Here is a 27,998-nt window from a genome sequence, read left to right on the forward strand (position 1 = left end):
ACTGTATGTCCCAGACAACTAGCCAATGCATTTAATGTTATATGAATAATTAAAAATTAAAAGTGAATAAAAACGTGTTGTTACTGTTAACCAGCAATTCGTTTTGTTTTTGTTTTCTACGGGTGTTTTTGTTACTAAGTGGCAAGCATTATGCTAGGGGCGGCCTACTGATCCGCATTCAGTTCGATTTCTGCCATGTTCTATGACGTAGACACCAGGAGCTCAGCTGATTATTACGGGCACGTGCATTGTCAAACTGCAAACGGGTAGAGTGCATGCTCAGCAATCAGCAAGGAAGAACATCCATATAGAATAGGTTAGTTACGTGCAGTATCCATCAATACCTGTATTACACTGGTAATACTACAAACTTGTTTAACTTTTCAGTTTTTAAAGGGAAGGTAGGAGAAATGTAAGACCAATCAGACTCACAGGTTTTGCACTAACCCTTTTGAGAGTCCCTCCCTCCACTGTCCCGGCGAAGCAGGGTTGTTCAGTATATGCCCAATCGTCAGAGGGACTATGGTGGAAGGCTGGTAAAGATGGCGGCTCTCTCCGAGGATGGGAGGTACGGACTGAATTGTAGCCGACGGAATGCGGGCAGAACCACAGTATTGCACGTAAAATTAACGGAGACAGCCATACGAGCGCTAGAAAACTACCAAAACTGTAAGGTAAGACTGACATTAAGACACAAGGGCATGTGATGAGTTGTTCTTTTCACTTTTTCTGAAGTTTTTTTTCTGTCCAGGGGAAAGCTGTTTGCCACGCAGCTTGTTGATTTGAGATTTGAGTGGAGTTGGTTTACAATAATAATATGTTTAAAGACACTTAAACGAGATCTTCGAAGTATTGACTGAATGATTATGAGACAGGCACAGTATGTTTGTGAACTATATGGCACAATAAAGTTAGTTTGCTATCCAGCCGGCCACTGAGCAGTAGCACGGGCAGCCAACACGACACCAAGTGAAGAATATGTCAGTGGCGTTAAGTACAAATTTCTGATAAAATGTACTGGTCTATTTCCTGATTAAACAAAATAATATCCTTTTCCTGACGATGGCCTGGTGTATTCCTTCATGCTATTTATTATAAGAGTTTTACAGTTCTAATAGGGTTCTGGCGTGGAGCCAGCTCCTAGCTCTAAATACTTCTTATAAGTTGTGCCTGTCTAAATGGTTGTCGTTCAATCAGCGGCATTTCATTATTTTCATCCGCAAATTTAACAAACTATCTACGTGGCAGCTGGTGCATTGGTTTCATCGACTGCCCGAAAGGGAGAATTTTTAAACCCTCAGTTAACGTCAGCAGAAGAACAGTTAAAACAAATGATGGCGGATCGATTGCCTTCAGTTAGAAAATGGCATTTAATCTAATGTTGTACATAGAAATTGAGGATAAACATTGTGTGTTTCATTGCAGTCGCTTAGCATACTGGCTAGTTCTAACTGCATATCTTCAGATGCGAGTCCCACAATACCAAACAAGATAAACGTACGTTTCAAATTCACTCTTCTACGAAGTTAACCATCGGGATCAAGTACCTAGAGCTAGACTGGTTGGTTAGTTCAAGCGTGCCTGTGGTGACGCTAGGTTGACGTTGACCAAGCTAACTGGCTAGTGGCCACTGTGCTAAAAGTAGGATGACATGGGCAACATTCGATGTATCAAAAGCAACCAGTAGAACTAGGACAGTAGTATTGTTAATCATAATACTGTAGAACTAGCAGGATTGTCTACTATTTAGAAACTATTCCCCTATGAAATTTGATTGGATATGTAATTGCCATTGGCCTGCCAATGTACATTTAGCTCAGCGAGGTACCTAGCAGTGTTACATGCCAGCCTACACATCTCGCTTGCTGCTGTAGAAAATTGGCTAACTGCACAGCAGCCCAGCTATCCGTCATGGATAGCATGCTACCTATCCATAGAATTTAGGCCTACTAGAACTACTGTCTATCTATGGTCGCAGCCCAAGTTAAATCTCCTGAGACCTGCATTAGCACTAGATTTGCACAGGTCTAGGTTGGTGCATTTCTTATGGTGATTAACGATTTGATTAGTTGTCAGCAGCACTTAATTTGCATGGCTCTTGAATGAGCACACAATGGATTAACTTAATGTGCCAGTGAAAAGGGTTGGCTTGTTGACATTTTAGATGAGTGAGTAGACAATGACAAGTGGAGTGGAGCATGAATAGGACCTATAATCTGATTTCATCATGTCAAAAACTACACGTCACTTGTTGTCCTATGAGCCACTAGACTGTAACAGTATGTAAAGATCTGCAGCGCACTGGCCTTTGAAAGAGAATGCCAGATTGTTATTTTCGATGGACTTTTGATTCTGCCTCTCCCAACAGCACAGTTTACAGGACAATGCAGCAGAAAGTGTCAGATTTGGTGACTGCCTTAAAGTACCCGTAAGATTTTGAAAATCTAATGCCCATGGCAACAGCAAAAGGAAAGTTTATGTACATTAATCTTGCGCTCACATTGCTGCTAGTGTACTCAGGCACCCCTGCAAAAAACAGAAGTTTCAATTCTATACTGTCAAACTCCTCAGGGAATATGCCTCACAGCAAGTTGCTTGTACACTTGCAGGAATGACAGTCCTTACTTCTGACATATGGCCTACCTGGCTGGTTTCAGATAATGCTTGTTGCAATCTCACAGCTTGCACGTTGTCAACCTAGAATACTGGCTTGTAACCGGAAACTTAACTGATTTGGCATATTTGTAAAGAAAGATCTATCAATATACACAGTGACAACAGTATGATTGTATTGTATTTCATTTCATGAGTCATCTTGAACAGTCTTGTTTGTTAAGGTAGGTTTAGGTGTTTTACAGGTCATGGCTAATCTTGGTATTTCCAAAGCCTTCTTAACTTCAATACGTGTCTGGCTTCGTAGCTGACCCTTGTGTATGTCAACTGTCATACAGTAGATTGTATCTGTGTTGTTGTGTTTTGTGCACGTGTGCTCTCGGTTGCCTACTGCATTTAGCTTAACCATTCCTAAGTGCCGTGTGTGTGCGCACGCACCCACGCATGCGCTTGGCACTGGTCCCTGCTTGGTGAGTGTGTGTGTGTGTGTGTGTGTGTGTGTGTGTGTGTGTGTGTGTGTGTGTGTGTGTGTGTGTGTGTGTGTGTGTGTGTGTGTGTGTGTGTGTGTGTGTGTGTGTGTGTGTGTGTGTGTGTGTGTGTGTGTGTGTGTGTGTGTGTGTGTGTGTGTGTGTTTACAGTAGTCCCTGCTGTATTTGACTGCTCCCTCTATCCACAGTCCTTCTCCCTGCATTGCCAGTTAATCATTGTTAATCTATCTGGCAATGAGACTCGGTGGGACGGGCCCAGAGGGGGCGAATGCACAATCAACAGTAGATATGTTTTGGCTGTTTGCTACACCATTAATGTAGTCTACCTCGTTTAGATTTGTCCTCCAGAGTGGGTTGGGGGGGGGGGGGGGCAGTATCACAGACAGGTAACTTATCATTGGATAGACTATGTTGTGCAGTTTCATAAGAAAGATAAGAAACTGCTTTTAAAAAATTGCTTGCACAATCTTTTGTAAAGCAACTTTTGAAATTTCGCAATACAATTTAATTTGAAATTTTCTTGAAAACTTCTCAAACCTTATGCAAAATGATTCTTTTCAGGGGACCTAGTCAAGGTGGTAGGTGTTTGTTGTCAAGATGGGCGCCTTAACTATAACGTATTGGGGGAAATTTACTGCAGTTCTATGCTGCCCGACAGGCTAAAGGATGCTCCACCTGTTACAGTATGGTGGTCAAATTTACCGGTGGAGCGCAGCAGGCCACACCTCATGCTCTCTGGGGAAACTCTCCTTGAGGTTACCTGCTAGCTAGGATGTTTAAACTGTCTCGGATTCCTCCGTGGATTTAACTTGAGACTGTTGTGTGAAACGTATCTTCACCTCAATGGAATGCTTTTGAGGCCTCAGTGCGCTGCACTGTCAGAGCTATAAAGTAGGCCATGTTGGTGCTTAAAGAGAGAAAAAAACACAATCCAGTCCTTCATGTTTTTTTGTTGTTGTTGAAGTTTTATAATGTGGCATGTTTATTGCGTTAGCCTGTCGATCTGCTAACACAGGCTCTCCCTCACATCAGCTTTTTACACACTCCACAGCTGGGAGAGAACTCCCTAACAAATGTCAACAGACAAACAGAACCGTGCGTGTGTGTGCGTGCGCGTGTATGTGTGTAGAGGCTGACTAAAAGCTAATTTTACATTCTTCAGCTGTGGGGGAAAGTGACTTGTCTTACCATGGAGTCTCTCCAGGTCTCATCTCAACATGTCTGTGTTTGGCTGGAGCTTTGCTGGTATGTTGATCACCTGAAGCCAGTGGTTGGCTTTTAAAGGCCACATTGACAAGAGCAGGCTTAATGCAGCAGGGATTATCATGTGACAAGTGACGACTGATCGTTGAGATGCCACTTTGTCAGTGCATGGGGCTGATTTACACTTGGATACGATTGGTACATCCCCACCAGGGGATGAAGTCACGTCTGTAAGCAAATTTTCATTGTAAGAGAAATGTCAAACTAGCCATTCTGCCGTGAACCTGACAAGTTGAGACTGGAAAAGATGGGTTACCTTATGGTGGTGACACAAATTTGCATTTTTAGGCTAATTTTAACACATTTTTTCATACCCTGTCTTTTTTCCCCCCCTCTTGTCTTTCAGAATGTACCGTCCTCGCATCCCACTATACATTTCCAGGGACTTCAGGGGGTAAGTAGTATCATCCGAGAAACGCTGCACCTAGGAAATGGCAAATGAAAGTGTTTGTTGAGAAATTTTAAATGCAAATCGGTAATCTGTTGGGGTACTGAGACACACACACACACACACACACACACACACACACACACACACACACGGCACATTTGATATGAAGACACGCTCAATGTGCTTCAAGAAAACCTGTGTAACACAATAGAAAATGAAATCAGAGTAGAATGCAGTAATTGAAAATGGAGCATGTGTAATGCCCCTTTAAAACGCATTAGATGTTGCTAATATGAGGCTTTAAAAATGCACCCTGAGGTAGAAACAAATGGGTAAAATAAAGCACAAAAAAGCAAAATTGCAGCAAGGAGCCTGGTCATGAATGTCATGGGGGTGCATTGGTCTCTCCAGTGCAATGCTGTCCAGTCCAGTTGTAGGAACACACTGATCCTCCTTGAGTTTCACCTGAGGAACAGCCCCAAAAAAGCAACCAGGCTGGACCCCCCCCCCCCCCCCCCCCCCCCTGTTTCTTGAAAGCACCAAACTACGCTGTCTACTTTCAGAAGGTTTCAGCTGATGGGCAACGACAGTTTTGAGAAACACGCCAGTGGGCAGTTTCAGCTGCCGTCATAGTTTGGAAGAAGGTTATCAGGGGAGTAAACCAGGCTGCACCCCCTGTTTCTCAAAAGCACCAAACTACGCTGTCTGTTTTCAGCAGGTTTCAGCTGAAATTAGCAACGACAGATTTGAGAAACACGCCAGTGGGCAGTTTCTGCTGTGCTCATAGTTTTGAACTAGGTTATCAGGGGTAAAGTGGAAGAATCCAAGGAACTTTTGAAGAAAGCTTAAAGGTGCACCGTGTAATATTTTTAGTAGTTCATTTCCAGAATCAATGATGCCCATTCACAAATGTTATCTTTTTAACAAATACTTACCACCACCATCAAATTCTAAGTATTCAATATGACTGGGAAAATTGCACTTTTCATACATGAAAAGGGGGATATTCTCCATGATCCACCATTTTGAATTTCCAGAAATAGACATTTTTAGCTGCAGAACTTACTTCAAATTCGCTCATACTACTGGGTAGTAAATACTAGTTTATTACTTAGTAAATATTCATGAAAACATACACATTGGCAATAGGCAGCAACATTTCAATGAGAAGCATAGCTACAACACCTATTCTGGCCACATCTTATACATTGCACCTTTTTAAAAGCTTTAATAATTAAGTTAGATCATGATTGATCAAATAAATAAGGCGAACAGGTTGCAGGGCTTAGTTAAACAACAACAAGGAAGTTCAAATGTGGCTATGTAGAAGGCTATCGGGGCTCATTGTGTGGTTTTTGGACCTAATTTAAGATGACTGGTAACTCCTCTGCTTGCATCACAGCCTTGTTGTGAGCCACCAGGTTTAAGAACATAGTGTGAGCCCTAATGGAGTGGTGTTTGTGTCAACTGAGAGGGGGTCCTATTTATGGCGGCTTGGGGAACGACCGGGCTACTGAACACCCCCGCCACTACACACACACACCCCACACCCCACTCATGTGAAAGTGACTGGCTGCTCTTTGAACCCCCCTGTACAAGTTCAGCCCAGGAACGTCTATAAATACTAAAGCAAGCAGATAGGCTGCGGCGAGACCCTCACAAACAATATCGGTCAAATGCAGACCCCCTCCAACGATTGACTGAAAGTATACATAATCCCCACCCCCACCTCCTCCCATACACAAGCGCCCCCCCCTTTTCAGCCATAAACACTTACTCAAGTTAGCACCATATATGATCATAAGCGTGGTGCGTGTAGGCCGGCATGGATGACCATGGAAGCACCACCATGTGTCTGATCACAAATGCACACACCTCAGCCATGTACATACCTTTGACTAGATGGGGGGTGGGGGGACAGGACAGGATCGCCCTTCAAAGTAGGCCACACTTGCGTGTGTGTGTGCGTGTGCAGTCTGGACTTGGGCTGACACTGCAAATGTGTGTGTGTGTGTGTGTGTGTGTGTGTGTGTGTGTGTGTGTGTGTGTGTGTGTGTGTGTGTGTGTGTGTGTTCCAAGAGTGTTTGCTGGCTACCTTATGGTCTGCTGCTTCATGACCTGACCTGTTGTATCCCACAGCGCATCAAGATTCCCCGCTCAGACGCCCCAGACAGCACTCATAACTTTGATTTCTACCTGTCAAACGTTGGCAAGGACAACCCTCAGGGCAGCTTCGAGTGTATCCACCAGTACATATCCAGGTAACGGTCTCGTGCACACACACACTCAGACCCGTTAAGGCCTGTAAACCTCTACAATGGTAACTATTCCTATAAAGGAACGGCAGTTGTAGCTGATCCGTTATCGGCACCGTTTGGTGGAGTTTTAACATTTTTTAGAAAGTTTTGGTTGTAGATGTGAACGGGCGTTTATACACACCAAAGTGGTAATCTTTCCTACATGTCCTAATTTAAACAGTTTTGCAGAGATGTCCTTGAGAACTTGTGTGCTTAACTGACTACTGTCGGACTGTCTAGTCTTGTGATAGTCAGCCAGTTCATGTGTGAGGCTTTAATAGAGTAACATACCAAGCAAACGTTAATGTTTTTCTTTTTTGGTGGTAGGCAGTGTGTATTTCTTTAAAATTCACCACATGCAATCTTCCACACTCTCTCATAAATCAGCCCAACCTTAAACATGTACACACACACACACACACACACACACACACACACACACACTGATTGCTGTCTTCTCTGCAGTACACCTGCACGTGCACACCCACAGAACAGGCAGCAGCACTATTTCCCAGGCAGGAAGCACAAGGCCAGCTGTAGAGAGCCACCCGAAACCAGTGTACGGGCCTCTCAGGGGGGGCCGTGCTGGTTCACGCCTAGCTGCTTGCTGCCACACACCTGTTCTCACCCAGGCTAAGCTTGAGCAATGCAATGACTATGTACAGGTGATTGCGACAGCAAGCATGTGTCACTGTAGCAAGTATGTCGTCTGCAGCAGTGTCACCTAGCCTACTGCATGCCACCAAAAAGGGGGAGCATGGAGTATGTGTCCTAAATAGGAAGGCAATACAAACTGCAGTGCACAAGAGAGGGGCTGTAACAACTCAGAGGAGGACCTTAGCTTTGGGTAGATGTGACGCGTCACAGCTTGTTCTTGCCTATGTAATTGTGTGCTTGTAGACTGCTGTGGTTCAATGAATGCAGGCTTGTGCAGTCCTGATGTGTCATAGAAAGCCGCCAGCCTCCTGACGCAGGTAGTGATGTGGCAGAGTCAGATAAATTGTAATTTTCGTCACTTGTGCTAGACGTATAGAGACGTCACAACAAGACCGGTCAAACGCAGGATAAGGTGACCTTGTAAAGTATTGTTTTGTATTATTTCCTATGTGTAACAAGTCATGTCTAAGAGCTAACCACTACAGCAACCACACCTAATAAATAAATCTCTGGTCTGTAACGTCAGGGATGTTGTGGCTGACCACTACGACCTTAGTGTCAAGGCGGGCTACTGCCGCCCGGACTTAACTTCTAAAAATACTCACTGCTTTGTCACCATGTAGGTTTGCACATTGTCATTAGTCATTGAGGACCGAGGCGACGGCTCAGCCGTGACACTGGTGCCCACAAGCCTGCCTACCTCTGGGATTTAAATCCCCCATCTCTGTAACACAAGCAGCGGTTTCTAAATGGCACTTAAGTGTTTGAGTGTTAGACGTGGGGCGTTTGCTTATGAAACGCTCTCAGAATCTTCATTCAATTACCTCCAGCTAAAGGCGTTCAGTTTGCATGACAACTTTTGAGCTGGGGGAAGAATTTTGACCAAATTTTGTGTGGTAGTACTCTACAAAAGGTACACCCAGTTTCATATTTAAGCATGTATTTCGTTAAGTATTCTTTCTAATTGGTATACTGGCGGTGTCTGCTTTCCCCTTCCCCAGTGCTGGCGCGCCACACCTGGCGTCACTGGGCTCGATACAGGACAAGATCACCGTGTGTGCCACCAGCGAGTCCTATCAGGTGACCCGCGAACGCATGACTCAGGTCGAGGAGGACTCTCGCAAGAAGAGCACCAAGGTCATCAAGCCGGGTGGCCAGTTCAGAGGTATCTGCCCCAAAACAGTCTTTGCCCCCGAATGAAAGTTCGGAATTTAAGTTTATTAATTTAATTACATAAAGGCATTTTAAAAGCATTGGGGGATAAGAGCATTTAGATTGGACAGAGGATGCACGCGCTGAGCGAGCGAAATATGACGTAGGGGCGTGGTAGCTCTGTGTACTACCGGCACAGCTGGTAATCTGGTAGCTTTTTTGTGCTACATCAGTTTGTGGTGCATTTTTACATTAATATATGGTAGCCTCAACATGTATAATCACGTAGGCTCTTTAAATTAAGCAAAAACTTTTATGTAAGAAGTCTCACATTGTTACATGGCAGAGTTTATTCAGAACCAAAAGAGGAATAAACCACCATAATCGGAATTAAATGGAGTCAATTCGGAATTAAATGTCCCATGTAAACAAGTCGCCTTTCTCATTTGCAATCAAGATGATCAAAGTCACTTAAAAGTCGCTCTGCACTGGTCGACAATGGACACTTCATCCTTTTCTCCACGGAGGAGGGGCAAGGCCGTAGCAAGAGAATGGGATGAACGGGAAAGGCCAGGAGAAAGTAGCTTGCACCCAATATTGCAGAACATGATGCAATACTTCCTTTTCATTCACCTGCTTACCACATACACATTGAGAGCCGCCGGCATCAAGGCCCTTTTCATTGACTATACCCACACACCCTACCACGCCCAACACCCGTTAATGCTTAGAAATAGCCATAGGGCTTGTTGATGTAAGCAAAGACGCTAGAGAGAAGATGCCTCACTCGCGCAACAAGGCCACACCACCACCATTTACTTTTGCACTGGAATGGTTTGAGAGTTCTTTCAACTGAACTCGGACTCAAACTCAAACTGGGACTCGCACCCACCAGATCTCAAGTTGCGACAGTCGATATCCATGTTAGGGTATATGTTAGCACCACCACCATCCACACACACACACACACACACACACACACACACAATATCTATCTGGCCGTGGCATAGATTTCCAAATGCAGATCCTGCCGCCCCTTTTCCTGATGAATTAGTTTGAATGAGTTTGGCTCCATATATGCTCTTCAGATCCGCCGTGCCCTGGCCACTGCTGCAGTGCTGTTGCTGCAACAGCCCAGCCCTTTCACTCTGCTGCAGGGCCGGCCAAAAGACGCCTGCCTGCCTGCCTGCCTGCCTGCCAGGCCAGGCCTGCTTCATTTCTCTCTCCCCCCTCGCTGGGCCCAGGGCTCTGACTTGAGCCGCCGCTGACGGCTCCTTCCTTCTTCCTCATTGGCCAGGAGCCAGCGGTAGCAGCAGCAGCAGCAGCAACAGCAGTGCTGGAATTCATATGTCAGCAATGCCCGCAGTATCTCTAGACAAGCCAGCCCAGTGGAGAAATCAATGAGTTGTTTATTTGCATATAGATAGCAGTGCACACATGCGCATGCACACACACACTCATGGATATATAACAATGTGCATATAACAGGCTCAGACAGTTCCTCCTGTACAGAGAGTGCTAGGAAGTTCTCCTAAGACTGGTCAGTGCAGATTAGGGTCAGTGAGAGTGAAAGTTAATCCTGTTAAACTGAAGTGATCTCGCCTCTGCTTACCTTTCCTCTGTCTCTTGACTGATGCGTGGTCTCATTCACCCCCCCAATGAAAGAACGAGCAACACGGACTGAGAGCGAGAGAGAGAGAGAGGGGAAACTGAGAATTGTTTTGCATTGTGTGGGAAGCTGTCTCTCTCTCGCCCTCTCTTTCGCTTTCTCTCTCGCTCTCTCGCTTTCTCCTTGCCTGTTCCATCTCACCTGCTCAATGTATTTGTAGTGGATGTGGATGGGGAAAGTGCTGGAGCTAAGTGGTAATTTGCGCGTGGCGGCGTGGGTCAGAGCCGAGGCTGTAAACGTAAATAGCTAGTAGATCACCTCGCCGCCACGTTAAACTTCTGTCTTGTGTCTGGTGAAAAATATGTGGTGGTAGTGGCGCCGTCATCTTTCCCACACGGCCGTGCCTCCAAGTCAAGACACTGTTTAGACAAGACTTGCTGTCTTGTCTTTGTAGCTCTGTCCCTCTACCAGCACCTGGGTTTGCAGGCATCAATTTGTTTGTTGGAACCAAATTGAGTTCCAAAATGCATACCAGGTATACTTGTATACATTTAATTCATGAGCAATGAAAAGTGTTCAAAGGTGCTCAAAAAGTCCTCCAATAGTCTTCTGTATTTGTCCTTTACAGAAATGGCACTAAGTTGTGGTTTCAGGAAGGCACTTCCGAGCCCCTTCCCTCGGTGTCTGTTTGTTGCTCGTTAATTATCTCTCTGGTGCTCAGTGGGCCAAGCAGCCCAGCTGGTCTTTACACAGTTTCACTCGCTGCACCTGGACGACTGAATGGGCCATACGCGAATGCACGCACATTCAAGAACCCCCCCACACACACACACACACACCAAGGTGGTAGTTAACTTTTTTCCCCTTTTTTATCTCAACCTTGACCATGCATTGATGAATGAATGTTTAAATTCAGCAGCAGCAGTCGGGCCACAACTTAACAGTCCATTAGTGAATTTATGACAACAGAATAAGTCACTTTCATATTCTACCAGCATTTGGCTGGTCTCTCGCGCTCTCTCTCGCTCTCTCTCTCTCTCTCTCTCTCTCTCTCTCTCTCTCTCTCTCTCTCTCTCTCTCTCTCTCTCTCTCTCTCTCTCTCTCTCTCTCTCTCTCTCTGTCGCGCACGCGCACACACAAACCATCAGGCAGCAGTGGGAGTTGTGCATGCGGAGGTGTGTGTGTCTGTGTGAAAACGAGAAAAGTCAGTTGCTCATCCCCTAATCTGTTCTACCCTCTTGGGGCTTTGCATGGAGCTAGTTTGCTTCAGAGCGGGGGGAGGGAGTCGAAGTGAAGAGGGGAGGAAAGGGTGTGTGGTGGTTGGAGGGGAGAAAAGCCCAAGAGAAAATTGAGAGCGAGTGAGAGAAAAGTGGTTGGGGGCAGGGAAGGATACATGCGTACGCCAGCCAGCCAGCTCTCGGGAACTCAGGTCTGGGCTTGTGCCACGTACCAGAATTACACAAGCAACAACAGAGAGGGAGGAAAAGAACTTCTCATTCCTTAGGGTGCTTTAACATGCGAAAAATAACATGTTAAAATGTGATTTTACATACATGCGCACACACACACACACACACACACACACACACACACACACACACACACAGACACACTCCATGCATCTGGTAATCAGTAGTGCGCTTGGGGCAGTCATATCTCAGAGGAACAACAACATTGCATTCTGCTGTGGGTTGGTTAACGTGACCACCATGTGCGGTGACATGTGCAGCAGGTTTTCTCTGGCAAGTCAGTTGCTCACTCGCTCACTCTGCTCTGCTCTGATCGGGCCACCCTGGGTTGGCTGGGAGAGAGGGAGGGGTAGATGGATAGATGGAGCGAGAGTGTGAGAGTTGGTGACTGAGAAAGGGAAGCAGCAGCTCACTAGCTGCATTATCTCTGAACTGTGCCGGCCCGGTGTTTTATGTCCTGCCCAGACCTGGGGGCTGTGTGTGTGCGTTATGTCATACGCCTTTAATGCGCTTAAACTGTGACACAAGAGATTCACCTGCTTTCTGGGCCGTGAGACGGCAAGAAACCATTTGTGTGTGAGGAGGAGGCGAGACTGTTTATGTCTTGGTGTGTTGTGGGCCAGCTCTTGTTGTGAGGGAGGTATGTCTTGTTTTGCACCCTTAATCCACGTTAAAGAGCTTTTGAATTTCATAACATTTGTTGACGTGAACATGAAGGTGTGTTGACCTAGTCGCAGTGCTAAATTAAAAAGACCTAAAGGCACTCGGCGTCATGTTGGATACCTTTGCGTCGAAACAGGTTTCTGAGAAGGAAAGCTTCATCCTGTGTCTTCTGAGTTGAGATTCCCTCCCCCTTATGAGAGGTGTAACTGCTTGAGCGCATGGCAAGAAGAGTGTGTCTTCTGAGGTCTGGGGTGAATTTCTCAAAACCAAAGTTGCTTACTACATTAGCTACTTCGTTGTTTTCAATGCATTTTCCCATTGGCAACTACCGAAGTTGCTAACAGGCTAACAACTTCCCTTTTGAGAAACTCACCCCTGGCTTGTTGAGATGCACCAAACGCCGCCCGGGACTGCAGCACGTTCTTGGAAACCGCGTCGCTCCCTCCGTCATCGCCAGTGTGTCTTCAGGTGTCTCTGATCACCAGCTTAGTGCCGCGCTTAGCTGCCACAGCCCTCTGGCTCTCCACTCAGGAAGACTTCAAAGGCTTCTCTCTCTTCCCCCCCCCCATCCTCTCAGCTGTGCACAGTAGGCCCGCACACAGCCCCATCTTTCTTTCACTCTTGTTTTCTATCTCTCTCACGGTCTCTCGCTCTCTCTCTCGCGCTCACTCTCGCTCTGTCTCCCGCTCTCTGTAGTTCTTGCTCTTCTCATTTTCCCCACACACACCATCCATCAAGTTCCACAAAATCCTGTTATTGTTGTTCAAACTCCAGAGGGCTTAGCATATTTTATTTCTTCATTACGGTCTCTGCAACCTCCAGTGATTTATTGTTACCCTTTTCATTTGCACCTGCTTGGAAATTAATTGTTCAAACGCTCCCGGGGGCGAGTAGGGTGATCCACCTCCCTACAACTACAGTAGTGGGTGGGGGGTTGAGTGTTTTAATATGAGAAGTTTAATTACACCTGCACTAGGGGACGTGTTTGTTCCTGTTCAGTGGTTAATATCCCTGTCTGAACCAGACCTGTACATTTTTCACGACATTTTCTGCACACACAAAATTGCTGTTGCGATTTGATGTATTGCCCTATTGGTGGTGCAGTGATCAGGGAAGCCTCATGTGTAATAGGCGATAAAGGTCCTCTGACAACCGGGAAACTTTCTTTCTCCACCGAGACAGGACGACCCTGGGCAACAGGGCAGAAATGTCAGAAAAGTGATGTGTGGTAGAAGTTTGACTTGCACCTTGACTAGGTCCCCTGAGAAGATGAAGGGTGTGAGGTGTTTGTTTACAAGATGGCTGCTTTAATGGCTGGATTAACCCCCTAACCCCACTTTTATCTCTAACCCTCTCTCTGCCAGGCAAGATGGTGCACGTGCGCAAGCCGGCGCCCTCCGCCCCGGACCCAGTGCCTGAGCGCAAGCGCTCCACGCCCATCAACCCGGCGAGTACCATCCGCAAGTGCCTGACCAACAACCCGGTGGCGCAGCGCTCCTACCGGGACCGCGTGGTGCACCTGTTGGCGCTGCGCTCCTACAAGAAGCTGGAGGTGCTGGCCCGCCTGCAGAGGGACGGAGTCAGCCAGAAGGACCGCAACTCTCTGGGCAGCACCCTGCAACAGGTCAGCATTACCTTACATTACATTATGCTAAGTCACATTATACGTCACAGCCAATAGGACCGCAACTCGCTGGCTAGCATTGCTATACATTTCATGATATTACCTCAGCATTACGTTACTTTACATTACCTTACATTACACATCACAGCCAGAAGGACAGCAACTCTCCAGCTAGTATTGCATTATATTTCATAACATTACATTACACAGCCAGAAGGATCACAACACTGCAGCAGGTCAGCTTTGCATTACATTACATTAGACTTCATTACTGTGTGTGTGCACCAGAAAAGACCAGTTCGACTGCCATAAATTCGTTGTATTCGCTTCGGACAGGATTTTGACGTATTTGATTTAGCTAATCGCATAACAGCTTTGGTTTGTCAGACGTTCGAAGATATGAATATTCCAATCGTTTTTTTGCTCCAAAAGTTTTTTGCTGAATTGTGTCATGGCTCATTACCATAATATTGGCTGACTTTTATTCCCTGAAATCAGGGCTTTGAACCGTTATTTTTTTCCAAACGTTCCGTTCCGAACAGAAACGGAATTATAACGTTTCCGGTTATGGGTTCCACCAATAAATTGACGTTCCCGAACCGGTTAGAACAAAAAAATATTGTTCCCGGAACGGTTAATTTCGTTCCTGTCAGCTGATTACTCCCCATAGGCCTGACTGACGTTAATTATCCAAGAAAGACGGAACTGCAAATGAGTCAGCCTACATTCCAAACTGTTTATTCAAGCGGATGAAAAGAATATCCTCCAGAATTTTGTCATTCAGGGACGACCTAAGCGGAGAAGCGGAGAATAAACCTCAATGATGAAAATGCGCGCTCCACGCTGACTTGGGTCACAGGGAGCGCTATGATGGACATTGTGAGTTTGTGCATATTTGAAGCGGCCATGGATGCCCAATAACGCCGAACATTCTCTGTGCGCTTTACATGCGCTTCTCTGCAATGTCTTACAATGATGCAATGGAAACTCTGCCCTTTTGTATGACAGTGGTTTCTCTTATATAAGATGTGGAGTGGAGACTTTTTAATCCACAGCTCTCTCTCCATTCAGTCAGAGAATGTCTGATGTCACACAGGACGTGAGCCTCAGCCGTCATGGTAACGTGTGCAAGAAAATAATAACTTTTTTTTTGTTTGAGGAACGGTATTAACCGGTATTAACCAGTTACCATTATTTTTAAATAAGTGTTCCCGTTCCAGAACATAAAAAATAATAACGTTTCCGGTTTCGTTTCTGTTCCCTGTAAAATACAAAAAGTTCCCGGTTTTCGTTTTCGTTCCTTGAACCGGTTCAAAGCCCTGCCTGAAATTCACTCTGGTCTGTCAGGTCGCTTTGTCTGCGGCAAATTCGCTTTGATCTCTAAGTTTGCCGACCCTCCTTAGAGAAATAATGACTTCTATGGCTTTTGGTGTACACTACACACACACAGTTAGGGTGCTGTGGCGCACTGGGTAAGGCCCGTACCATATGAGGCCAAAATTGTCCATGGGATTCAAACCTGGGTCCCCTCCCAAAATTATAAATATAATAATCGCTGGTGTGGTAGTAGTAATGGTAGTATTTTTCATTGTGCAGGACTGGGTAAGGATGGAGGTCACAGGTGTCAAGTCAAGGTGGAGTGAAAGCCATGCGATGTTACCTTGTGTCCTCTGGCCTTGAGCAGACAGGATGAAGGTGGTTAGATTGTTTGGTCTCAGGATACTGTGAGGAGAACTGTCAAATTGCAAGTAACTTTCTGGCTCCTTGGAGTATGAGTCTAGACTAGTGGGAGGCACAAAGGCCATGAAGGTCAAAATGTCAGATGAAGAGGGGTTGCAGTGGCACACTGCGCCTAACCCGTTCTAACGCTTCCACATCTCTCTCCTCCAATCCCTTCCTGTATCCATCTTCACTGTCCTCTGAATAAAGGCTAAAAAGCAAGCCCCAAAATAAATCTAAAGAAAAGACGGGTGAAGGTTGTTATTTTTCAACATCAGCCCCATGACACGGCCATGCCTGTCATTGCTCTGGTGGTGGAGAATATTAAATCGGAGGCCTTTGCCTCACTGCTCACAGAAACCATAAACAAGATCCTCTGCTCCGTCTCCAGTAACACGGGTTACGCTGTGTCTCAACATCAAAAGCAGGGCTGTTTAGATTGCCAGGGAAGTCCCACTGTTGACAGGCAGCATGCTACTGCACTCAAGCTAGTAGCTGTCAGAAGTCTTTACGCGTGACTTGCCACTGCCGCATAAGCTCACAGCCAGCAGAGAGAAGCAAGATGGGCAGGGTTGCCAAGGTCTTGATTTCGAACACGGAGCCATGTTTTCTGCATGATGTCCTGATTACAATGGGCCGCTGGTCTGAGTGACTGAAGCTCTTGTACAAGCCTCACAAACGCATAATGATGCCCTCAGGTTGAGCACTTGTTGTTAAGGGTGGCGCACTGGCTGACAATCAAGACTGACTGTGCTCTTGAGCACACTCTTTCTTCTCGGTCTCGCTCACTTCGAGGGGTCACTTTCACCACATGCACTTTAACGGCTGGCCCTGAAGCATGTTGGAGGGAGCTAATCGCCACAGATGAAGCCATACAACAAGTGTGTGTGATTTAAGGCCACGAGAGAGAGGGAGAGAGTTGGTTTGTAGCTGCACAAAGCCCTACATTCACCTCCCCCCGCCTAATGAAAGCCACGGGATGAGTTAAGACGTATACATTAAAGCAGGGGTTCCCAAGCTGGGGGTTGGGACCCCTAAAGAGTTGGCAGACAGAAGGGACTGTTTCCATAAAACCTTGAATATATATGTATATGCTTTTATAATTCTTTTTTACATTCTTAGTAACAATATTCCCTTCAATGCGTAATGCATGTATTTACTTTTCCTGTGGTATACATTAAAGTTTCGCAAAAAAATAGGGTTTTGCATTTGGAAAATCAATGAAAGGCTGGGTAGTTGCGAAAATATCCTTCAAAAAGGGGTCCCAACAGAAAAAACTTTGGGAACCACTGCCTTAGAGCATGTTGCTCGCACTCTTTTCTAAACACTATGCACGGGATGCGCTGAGGACTATACATTAAAGTTATTTTGCACAGACACACACACACACACACACGGTTATCACATTTGGAGCTTATTTCTGTAATCCATACAAACACACACTCAAAGTAGTTCATTTCTGGTCAAGGGAAAGAGGGGGGAGGGGAGGCTGTACAGAGCAACATAGAGCACATGGCTTGGGGAGAACATTGCTAATGTACTTTAGTGTGTGTGTGTGTGTGTGTGTGGTTGAGCGCACAATGCTGGCTTGTTCAGGGGATTTGTGTGGCCAAGTTTGGTTCTGGGTCCGTGTGTGTGTCCTTAAATACACTTCATTTAGCCAAGCAACCCAGCTGGATGGAGTGCGCGCACCCACACAAACGTGGATATGAAGGGTTGAAGTTTTGTAGGCTGCACAGACGGGCCGTGGCACCCTCTGGTCCACTTCTAATGTTACAGGCCCCATGGCCTTGCTGTTGCCAGAGACTGATGCCTGTTCTTGTTGGACGGCAGCAAGTTAAATTCGTAAGATGGTGGAATTTGATCCACGCCACTGGCACACCGTCTCCTCTGCCCCGATGTCTGCAAGCATTGCGCCATAAACACGGGCAGTTCCAGGTTGAGTGTTGAAATCTGTGGAAGGGGTTTTTTTTTTTTGCAAACTGGTCTTGATTTTGGAACGGCAAGCTGTATGTGTGGGTGGTGCTTGCTGGTTGAAGTGAAATGTGATTTAATCGATCGCTGTTTTGATGGAAGGCGGTCATTATGCTTCCGTCCTGGGTTGATTGAGACCACAGTGGCTTTCTGTGTGTTGGGCCGTGTCTGTGCTTGGGATGACAAATGAGCCCTGTTTTATTTTGTTTGCCTTGTTTGGAAAAAAGGGGGGTTGGCTTGGAGCAATCTGAAACCATGGACGGATTGGATGGGGAAACTCGATAGCCACCCCTTGCCAGCACGCTGCATCTATTTTTAGATATTCCCCCCATCTTCCTCTCTGCACTCTCAATGTATTCATACAGTGTCATGCGTCTGCATCTTTAAAGTTATGTTTTCTGATTTATTATTTTTCACGTCTTCTGATATTGATGCTGACCATTTTGCCAAGAGCCTGGAGCAGTGTTAAAATGTATTAAGTTTGTTTTTTCCCTGCTGTCAGTGAAATATTTGTGAAGTTTCCAGGGACTTTTTCTATGCCGAGTGCACTGTATGTGGTGAGACCACTGGTTGCTGTACTGTCCCGCCCTGGTCTGCTTTGCTTGCCAGTGACTCGTTATGGTAATACCGGTGTTTTGACTATACGTGTCTGGGAGTCTCCTAGAACGGTAATGACAGCTGGGCTGGTCAGGTGTGTGTGTGTGCGTGTGTGTGTGTGTGTGTGTGGACGTGCGTGTGTGTGTGTATGGACTGCTGCTGTCCCCTGAGTGTGCATATGGCAAAAATACACTCCATACATTTGAGAACTCAACTTGGCCTAGTGTCGTCTGAGGTCAGGGTTCACACAAGCTTAGTGAAGGAGACAAGAGGGCAGTGTTGAATATGATTGGAGGAGGGTGACACAACTTCACAATCAGTCAGTAAGTATGAGGCTGTGTGTGTGCACGCGTGTACACATGTGCAGTATTGTTTTGAAGGCCAAGTGCCTTCTTAGTGATGGAAAAACTTGAAAAGCTTGACCTGTGAAGACATTTTGCTGGTCCTCGCTACATTCAACAGTGTTTCTCCTGATCATTTGTTAATGGAGGGTTCTCACAAGCATAAATACAAGTGTGTGTTCATGAAATCGAACATGATGCAGTAGCCAGAAAAGCTGCTGTGTAGTCTTCATGCCGTGGCTGAAACTGAAAGACTTGCTGCATCCGTAATAGTGTGTGTGTTTGTGATGTGCTTTTGTTTCTTGGTGCAGGTGGCGAATCTGAACCCAAAGGACAACTCGTACTCTCTGAAGGAGTTTATCTTCCGCGATGTGCAGAGAGACTGGCCCGGCTACAATGATGACGAACGCACGCAGCTGGACCGGCTACTCACCCGGTAAGCTCACACACACACATATGAACAAGTTAGCCATGCTATCGCAGCGACAAACTTAAGTTACAATTGTGCCAGACCAATACAGAGTTCTCAGATGGGGCGTGGGCTTGCACTTTGTCTGTAGCTTCAACCAGTAGCATGCAAGGCATTTCCACAATCAGACAACTCTTTTCCTCTAACTTGGCTGAGACCAGCACTGTGAGTAACCAAACTATTGAGTCTATGCCATAAACCCACCCACACGGAGCCGTTGGAGATGTTTGATTGTCTCCAATTCGAGGAGGAGATGGCCAACTTGGCCAGACTGATTTGGCTGTGGAATTGGGCTGACCCAGTCTACACACAAGTACTAGCAACACAAATTATAGTGGACAAGTATAATGCCAGAGGGAATGATGGCACACATCTCAAATTGCATTACACACAGAGAGAGGCTTGGGTGACTAACAGCAAGGTGACACCACACCCACAACCACAGGTAGGTAACAGAAGAGGGCCGTCACTCTGTGCACACCTGCGGAGGATTTCTCTTGAGGCTGACTCACAGCTCACTCGCCATGGGAACACAAGACTGTTGACTGCAGAAGAGCCATTGTGTACATCAGCTCACACTCACACAGTCTAGTCCCGGCATAGTCTTCTGCTGGAAGCCAGATGCGCATTATTGTCCCAACGAGGGCTCAGAGGGGCTTAAGACCTGTGTGGGTAGAGTGTGCAACATGGATGGTGACTAAATGGCTTGCCAGTTTTTAACCATTTTTGTGTGTGCAGTATGTAGATGAATAATCTTTAGAATTTTATGCCCCATCACATGTTTGGGTTAGGGATTCAATTTGAGCAAAGTTTGTTGTGTGTGTGTGTGTTTTTTTTTTTTTTTTTTTTCCCTTTGTCGTCTTTTTTTTTTTTTTCCAATTATTGATGGCTTTTAAGTGCTTTTGTTTACTGACTGGTCGGAGTTAGTGATGGGTGTGGTCTAAACTTCTTTTAGTTAGGTTCAGTTTAGCATTCCTTAGTCAGTCTGTAGTTTCATCAAAGATTTTCTTAGTTCTAACCTATTCTGCCAATAGACCGTCTCTGGTATGGCACGTGTTCCCTTTCCAATGCCAACTGCCAACCTCTCGCTACCTTGATGGCAGACGTGAGCCCACATGAGGCCTCTCATGTCGTCCAGCTAATGATTAGTCAGCGCTCCGCTCATCCTCCTCTATCTGATGCTGCGTCATCTATCTTCATCTGGTGCTCGTCCGCACTATCAGCCCTGCTCCTCTCTGATTAGCCTGTGCAAAGAAGGGGAAAAAAACCTGTTGGAGTGGTACAAATGAACACTTATCACACGCAGCGAGAGGCAGTCTATGAGGCTACCAAGGGCTTGTATGTGCTCTTATCGGCCCTCATGGCTGTAATGTTTTCCCTTGCGGTGACTCTGAACTGGCTGGGCTAGTTTGGTGCTGCAGGGTTCAGGCGGTTTACCCGTCCTATAAACCGTCTGTTACCCCAGTGTAATCTGCCCGTGTCCATCCCATGAAGGAGAGCCATGACTGGGCTGTGAAAGGACTCTCTTTGTCTCGATGAAAAGCCACAGCGTGGATGTGTGTTTTCTTTTTTTGGGGGGGGGGGGGGGGGGTTGGGTGTATTGATGGGATTTTTTTTTTCAGTGGGTTTTTCTGAGAGTTCATATTACAGGCTCACCACCCCAATCAAAATACCCTGACTGTTTTTCTTTGATGTGTTTATACATTTCTCAACCTGTTCTCTTGTTTATAGGAAGGGTATTCTTCCGGAAGGCCCGCCATCGAGTAGTCCACCAAAGGAGGCTGTACCCACCTCACCACAGGTTAGATGGCAATAGCAATAGATTTTGTATAGCACATTATCATGCATAACTGCCATTCAATGTGCTTGAGATACTGGAGACACACAGACACGGGTATACTTTGTCCCGGTGACGTGACAGTTTGACAGGCCAGGGGCAATTTTCTTATCATGCTTGTTCCCTGGGAACTCGGCATTTAATCTTATTTTCACACCACCCTGAAGGTGTACCATGTACCATAACACGCTTCTAGCATGTGTACGCTTTCCTTGTCAAACTGACATACCTTCTACGGATCATGTTGATTCATTGTTACTGACTAATTCTATTGATTGTTGTGATCAGGAGATTGATTAAAAAAAGGGGGAATACCCAGACATTCCACTTTTTCCCGACAATAATTTCATTTCACCAACCCCTTGACTTAAATACCCTTCTCCTATTCTTTTAGCTGTTCTCTAAGTCTGGCAATTGTACCTTATTAAAAAAGGTGGGATCCGCTGGTCCCATGACGTTCAATGATTTATGCTAGCTTCGAACTAGCAATATTATCAGTAGACAGAGAATAGCTTGAAGAACAGCAGAAAGATAATACTAAATTATTTAACTCAAGGGGAGGTTGGAAATGAAAATATTTCCTGAATGTGGCTTTAAAGCCAAGTTCCCCTGAAGTCAGGGGCAGACAAACTGGATAGAGAAGGTCCTGCCACATTTTCCTTCTGCCTATTTTCCCAACGCCGTTAATTTCACTAATTGGCTCCTCAACCTGACTGAAGGGGTGTGGTAATTAGGATCAGCATGTTCATTGAATTGGCTGAATTAATTTTGGCAGGTTTTTTACTTTCTGAACCTGGGATGTCTGCCTGCCCTGCCCTAATGGTACCCCTCCCCTAATGCCAGTCCCACTCATTTTTAATGCTCTTCCCTCATCCCAACAGAAACTCCTGCCAGAGTGCGACTTCATCGACCCCCTGATGTCCAAGAAGCCGCGCATCTCCCACCTCTCCAACAGAGCCCCTGCCACAGCCACGACCCCCACCCCCACCCCCACCCCGGCCCCTCCCCACCCCCACTTGCACCCCCCACCTCCCTCCCTCTCTTACTCCCTCCCCCCTTCATCTTCCTCCTCCTCCTCCTCCTCTTCTAATCGTCGCTCCAGCGCAGCTGTGGCACCCCCGTCGTCGGCCCCCTGTCCAGGCCCTGTGCCGGCTTCCTCCTCCTCTTCATCATCTCACCCCCCGCCCTCCGGCTCCACCTCCAACTCCCCCAGCACGCCGGAGGGCCGCGGCTCGCAGGACCTGCCCCTGGACCAGAGCTCCACCTGCGGGGGCGCTACGCCATCCGAGCGCTACACCCCCCCGCCACCCTCATCTCTGCCGCCACCCGCGCCCTCGTCGCTGGCACAGTCGTCCCGCAGCAGCGGGCACCTCTCGCCCCGGACTGGCCACAGTGGCCCACACCTACACCATCACCACGCGCCGCCACCACAGCCTCCCACCTCTAGGGCGGCGCCGGCGCACCACCACCGCGCCTCGCCAGACAGCGGCGTCAGCAGCAGCAGCACCTGCAGCGGCAAGAAGCCCAAGAAGGCCAAGAAGCACAAGGACAAGGAGAAAGAACGCGGAGAGAAGCAGCCGCGCTCGGACAAGGAGCCGCGCTCGGACAAGGAGCGCAGCAGCAGCAAACTCACTAGCAGGATAGAGGAGCCCTCCCCGCGGCCCACCGTGGACAAGGCGGCGCTGGTGGTGGTGGCCACTGCCCCGACGCCGAACCAGGAGGAGGAGGAGGAGGAGGAGAGGCCGAGGAAGAGGCAGCGCACAGAGGGCAAGCACACACCCCTGCACAGGAGTCCCAGCGCCGGACACGAAGGTACGTGGTGGTGGTGGTGGTGGTGGTGGTGGTGATGTGCTGTCAGTGTGTTCTAGAGTGTGGCACTGGTTGTAGAAGTGTGCTACATGTTGTTGCATTCTGGGTGGTATTGATGGAAATCTGTGTGTGGTCTATATATTGCTCTAACCCGTGTGCGTCCTGGAGTTGGAGTGCACACTGGCCATGATGTCTTCTGCATCCTGTGTATTTGTGTCATTCAGCCACACATTTTCCACTTTTTTTGTCTTTTTCCTTTACCTAGATATACATTTACTCTCAGATGATCAAGTGCTACAACAGTGCTATTAATTTGGCTTACTGTATGTGAATACATCGTATAAATACAAACTGATTGCTGACCGACATTATTACTAGCTACAGTTGAATATTACCTACATTTGGCTGGTGCGCAGGTGGCAATGTCAAGCTGTGTGCGTGCCTTTGTGCGTGTGTGCATGTGTGTTTCTACATTGTGTGGTTGGAGTGCAGCAATAGTGTTGCCTGCCTTGGCAAGGTGCCGTGTGAAATGCTGAGCCCTCAGCTGGTACCCTAAAGACTGGGCTCACCCTCGCCTACCTGCCTCTAATAGGAGTCATGCTCTGCTGCTAACACTCTTTCTCTCGCTCTCCATCTCCATCTCCATCTCCATCTCTCTCTCTCTCTCTCTCTCTCTCTCTCTCTCTCTCTCTCTCTCTCTCTCTCTCTCTCTCTCTCTCTCTCTCTCTCTCTCTCTCTCTCTCTCTCGTTCTCTCTCTCTCGTTCGCTCGCTTGCTCCCTCTTGCTCTCCATCTTGCGCTCTCTCTCTCTCTCTCTCTCTCTCTCTCTCTCTCTCTCTCTCTCTCTCTCTCTCTCTCTCTCTCTCTCTCTCTCTCTCTCTCTCTCTCACCTGCCGGCTCCTGATGGGAGGCACGCTCTGCCGGTTACTGCTCTGTGGTGGCCATCTGGACACCACACTGCTTTCTCATTAGCACCACAAATCTGCTGTGTGTGTGTGTGTGTGTGTCTGCATTCCTGTGTGTCTGCAGACCTTTGTCCTAATATTTTTCAACTTGCATATTCAAGTAAACATCCCTATTTGTGGTGTATGGATATGTACAGGGTGTTCCCCCAACATGTATAGACTTAAAATCTATGTGAAGTAGAAGTATTTATTATATTCATGTCCAGTGTAATGGAATTTACAGAATTGTTTTGACTCCACTCATTCTCAAACGGTTGAAGGTCTCGTCGTGTATACTAGACATCAGTCACTGAAGCAGTAGAAATTGCAAATGTATGTATATTAGTAGCAATATTATAAAACTATTCTGCGTGTGTTCGTGTTCATCCTCAGATGGGAAAGAGCGGACTGTCCACTCCACAGAGGTCTCCAGTACTCCAGACTACGTTGCGTGAGTACAATTTCAGTCCTCCTTCAGTCTTGGGCAGCAAAACTGCAACCATTGCAGCCCGTTTCCATGTGTTAATGGATGATTATAATGAAAATTATAGAAAAAGAATAGCTATTTAGTGTTGCTGTGTGCAGGTCATTCATCCAGAACGATCCACAACAGTGTGCAGTTGTTATTTTTATATTATGTTATTTTATACAATGTGACGTATAACCACTGAACCTTTGCAAATGATGAGATTGGTGGGTCCTCACCTGTGAATGTGTTGTTGACGCTCGTTTTGGTATTTGTGCCCTGGCGAGGCTCAGTGATTTTATTCACACGCACGCACGCACGCACGCACGCACACACACACACACACACACACACACACACACACACACACACACACACACACACACACACACACACACGCACACACACACACACACACACACACACACACACACACTGTGCCGAAGGCTGAACCGCCATGTAGCTGAGTGAGAGAGCCTCCAGGCAAGTGTAGGATTGGGGGAGTGTAATTGCAGGGTAAATTCAATGGTCGGTTTAAAAGAGATTGTGCTTAGCACACTTGAACTGTGACCTGGATTTTTGAAGGTTAAAACCCTGGAGAATTTTGCAAAGTGCATGTGTGGCGGCTCTGGTAAGACTTTTGTTGGTCGACAGGTTCTCTTTAGAGTTTAGACACACACAGGGCACCTTGTCAAGGCTGTGCTTCTGTTTTGGCCTCTAAGTCTCTATAATTGTGTGTATTCTAAAGTGGAAACAATTGGATGGTGTATATACTGATGGCATAGCCGATTGTAGTTGTAGGACTCCAAAATATTTGTGTGCACCCAGCTCTATAAATAGGCTCTCTAAAAATCCTTAGCAAAATTACATTCTCTCTCTCGCTCTTTGAAGCTTTATTCGCATAATCATTTAGTGTAGTGTTGGCAAAGTATTGCTGACACAAATGAAGACCGAATTATGCTATAAATAAATACTTTTTTCTTTTCTCTTCCCCCTTTTCAGTAAGTATTCTGCGGTGGTGTCCATGGACCAGCGACAGCGCTACAAGGACGACTTCAACTCTGAGTATGACGAGTACCGCGTGTTGCACGCCCGTGTGGAGAGCATCACCCGCCGCTTCACCCAGCTGGATGCCCAGTGCAGACGCCTTACGCCGGGCTCCAAAGAGTACCAGGTGTGCCAGGGTTCTACTCTGTCTGTCTGCCTCTGTCTGTCTGTGTGAGCAGTTTCTCACGTGAACCATGGACAATTGGATCTGTCTTGGCAGCCAGTGTCTTTGAAAGCACTTTGAGTTAACTGTAAAGTTGTGATATTGTGCCATTTAAATTTGTATTGAATGAATGAATGATTCTACCAGCTGTGGGCTAATCGTTAGGGAGTCGCTTAACTGTTATTTCATTTCAACCTACTCACTGGTAGTGGTTAATGAAATTCAATCACTTGTAATGATTAATAGAAGCATAAAAGTAGCACCAGCTCACATGATATAATAGTTTGTTTATGGCAGCCGTGGCCTGATGGTTTGTTGGGTGTGGGTGGGATTCAAACCTGCAACCCTTTGATTGAGAAAGACAAACTCCCTCTTTCTCTACCTCCATCCATGGCTGTAGTGTTCCTCAGTAAGGTACATTAGCCCACATTACTCCAGGGACTGTAACCAATACCCTGTACCTGAATGAATAATTTGCTTTTTGGAAAAGTCAGTTAAGTCTAATAGACTATAATGTAATCATTTTAACCGACTTACTCACTGTTAATGAAACCAATTCACTCAAACTTGTAAATGGAGAACCATAGAAGTGGCTCCGCGGCCCTCTTATGGTAGCTATGTATGTATGTAAGTATATATGTATGTATGCATGCAGTGTCTGGCTAAACTTGTGGGGTATATACAATGTGCTAGGTCTGTGTGCAGCACACTTGTTGCTCCTTTGCTACAGCAGTACATGTCCTCAAGGTCTAGTGCTAGCAGTATCCACTTGGGGGCAGACACGCTGAGAGCCGGAGCTCCGCTACAAAGAGTTCTGTCATAATGGCCTTTGCCTGTTCTGACCTCAAGTGGTGATTGCATACGTCTGCACAGTCATGTCTTGCGCTTATGTTGGGATGGCGTCTCACTTCAAATTAGACGTATGAAATGTTGATGTGAGCAGCCTCGGCACCAAAAGAGAACAGAATATGATATAGATTGGGAACCTACATTTCTCTGGTTCATGAGAGGCCTTTATCTTTTATTCAATGTTAAGTTTAATGGAAAATCCTCAATTTGTGACCATTAGAGAACGTTAAGCAGATCCTTGCAAATTACAAATGAGAAAAGATGTAGTCTGACGAATTAGGTTTTGGAGTTAGAACAGTTCTTTTGTCATTGAAGAGCAGTTCTCATTTTATGGATTCTGTACGTATAGTAACTCTCAGTCCAGTTAAAGCTGAGCCGAGAACTGAGCATGTTAACAGAGGACTTGACCCTTGTCCGTGGTGTGGGGGACACTCCCACCTTCAGTTGACCAGAGATAAAGCTACAGGCTCCTAATCATTAGGCCCTCATTGAAGAGGCCCTGTAGATAAGTGAGTTAAAGGAGTGTCAACTCTGGAAAGCAGGCCAGTTGCTCACAATGTTGTCATGAGGTTCTCATGAGGTCATTGGAGTCAAAAGGGCATTCTTCAGACAGTCTGTGTTTAGGTTGGACATTTCTTTCAAAGAATGCTCAATTTTCCAAAAATGTTGCACGGCATGCTTTATTATTGCTTTATTGCTTTATTATTACTCCACCAGACCTCAATGCCTTTTCCTGTGTATGTGCTCCATATATGACTCCCCTTTTCTTCTGCTTGTGTGTCCAATGCAGGAGGTGCACGAAGAGGTCCTGCAGGAGTACAAGAACATGAAACAGGTATGCGATGAAAGCTCACCTTACACTGCACAATTTAGGCAATCTCTTAACTCTGGCTAACCCTTTAAGTGACAAAGATGCAAGATTGAATTTTGTAGGCACAGTTGTTGCGATCTCACTTGTGATTTATGTCTGGTGATAACCAGGTAACTAGGAGATGGCTCTCACAACTCTTTCTCCTCTTCTCCTGCAGCACAACCCAAACTACTATGAGGAGAAGCAGCGCTGCGAGTACCTGCACAACAAGCTGGCCCACATCAAGAGGATCATCGCGGACTTCGACCAGCGCCGCGCCCAGTCCTGGCGCTAAAGTGCCACGGGCGGGGTTTGAGGAGGAGGGTGATGGGATAAATGCCAGGGGACCACTACATCTGGAAGATGAGAGATGCTGAGGATGGAGAGATGGAGGGTGGTGTATGAAGACGTGGAGGAGCTGAGAAACTTTTCCTCAAACCAGCCCTCCTCAAACACCCTCTCACTCTCTCCTTCCCCCTCCTCACATCTTCTGCCACACTCTTTGGTCTCTTCCACCTCCCCACCAAACACCTCCAACCCTTCTCCTCCTCCTCCCCCTCTTTTTTTTCATTTTCTTTTTTTTTTGCCCTCTTCTCCTTCCAAGGTACTGTTACCATGGCAACAGAGCAGTAACGCCCCTGTGATGTCATAATCGTTGCGAAGGGAGAGGGAGAGGCAAGTGGAGCTTCACTCTTGCTCAAGTCTTTT

The 27,998-nt window shown here is 46.5% G+C and overlaps 1 protein-coding gene across 1 annotated transcript; it reads left to right on the forward strand.

Moving 5' to 3' along the window:
- Positions 1 to 143: 143 nt before the first annotated feature.
- On the forward strand, positions 144 to 27,969 carry ell2 (elongation factor for RNA polymerase II 2). The gene is made up of 12 exons (XM_063210930.1): positions 144 to 674; positions 4,711 to 4,758; positions 6,895 to 7,016; positions 8,711 to 8,874; positions 13,967 to 14,226; positions 19,169 to 19,293; positions 21,058 to 21,127; positions 22,045 to 22,975; positions 24,309 to 24,366; positions 25,384 to 25,555; positions 27,231 to 27,275; positions 27,469 to 27,969. The coding sequence occupies exons 1-12, from the start codon at positions 501 to 503 to the stop codon at positions 27,583 to 27,585; spliced, it is 2,286 nt and encodes a 761-aa protein (XP_063067000.1). The 5' UTR covers positions 144 to 500; the 3' UTR covers positions 27,586 to 27,969.
- The last annotated feature ends 29 nt before the right edge of the window (positions 27,970 to 27,998 follow it).

Source organism: Engraulis encrasicolus, chromosome 11 (genome assembly GCF_034702125.1).
Source record: "Engraulis encrasicolus isolate BLACKSEA-1 chromosome 11, IST_EnEncr_1.0, whole genome shotgun sequence".
NCBI classification, from domain to species: domain Eukaryota; kingdom Metazoa; phylum Chordata; class Actinopteri; order Clupeiformes; family Engraulidae; genus Engraulis; species Engraulis encrasicolus.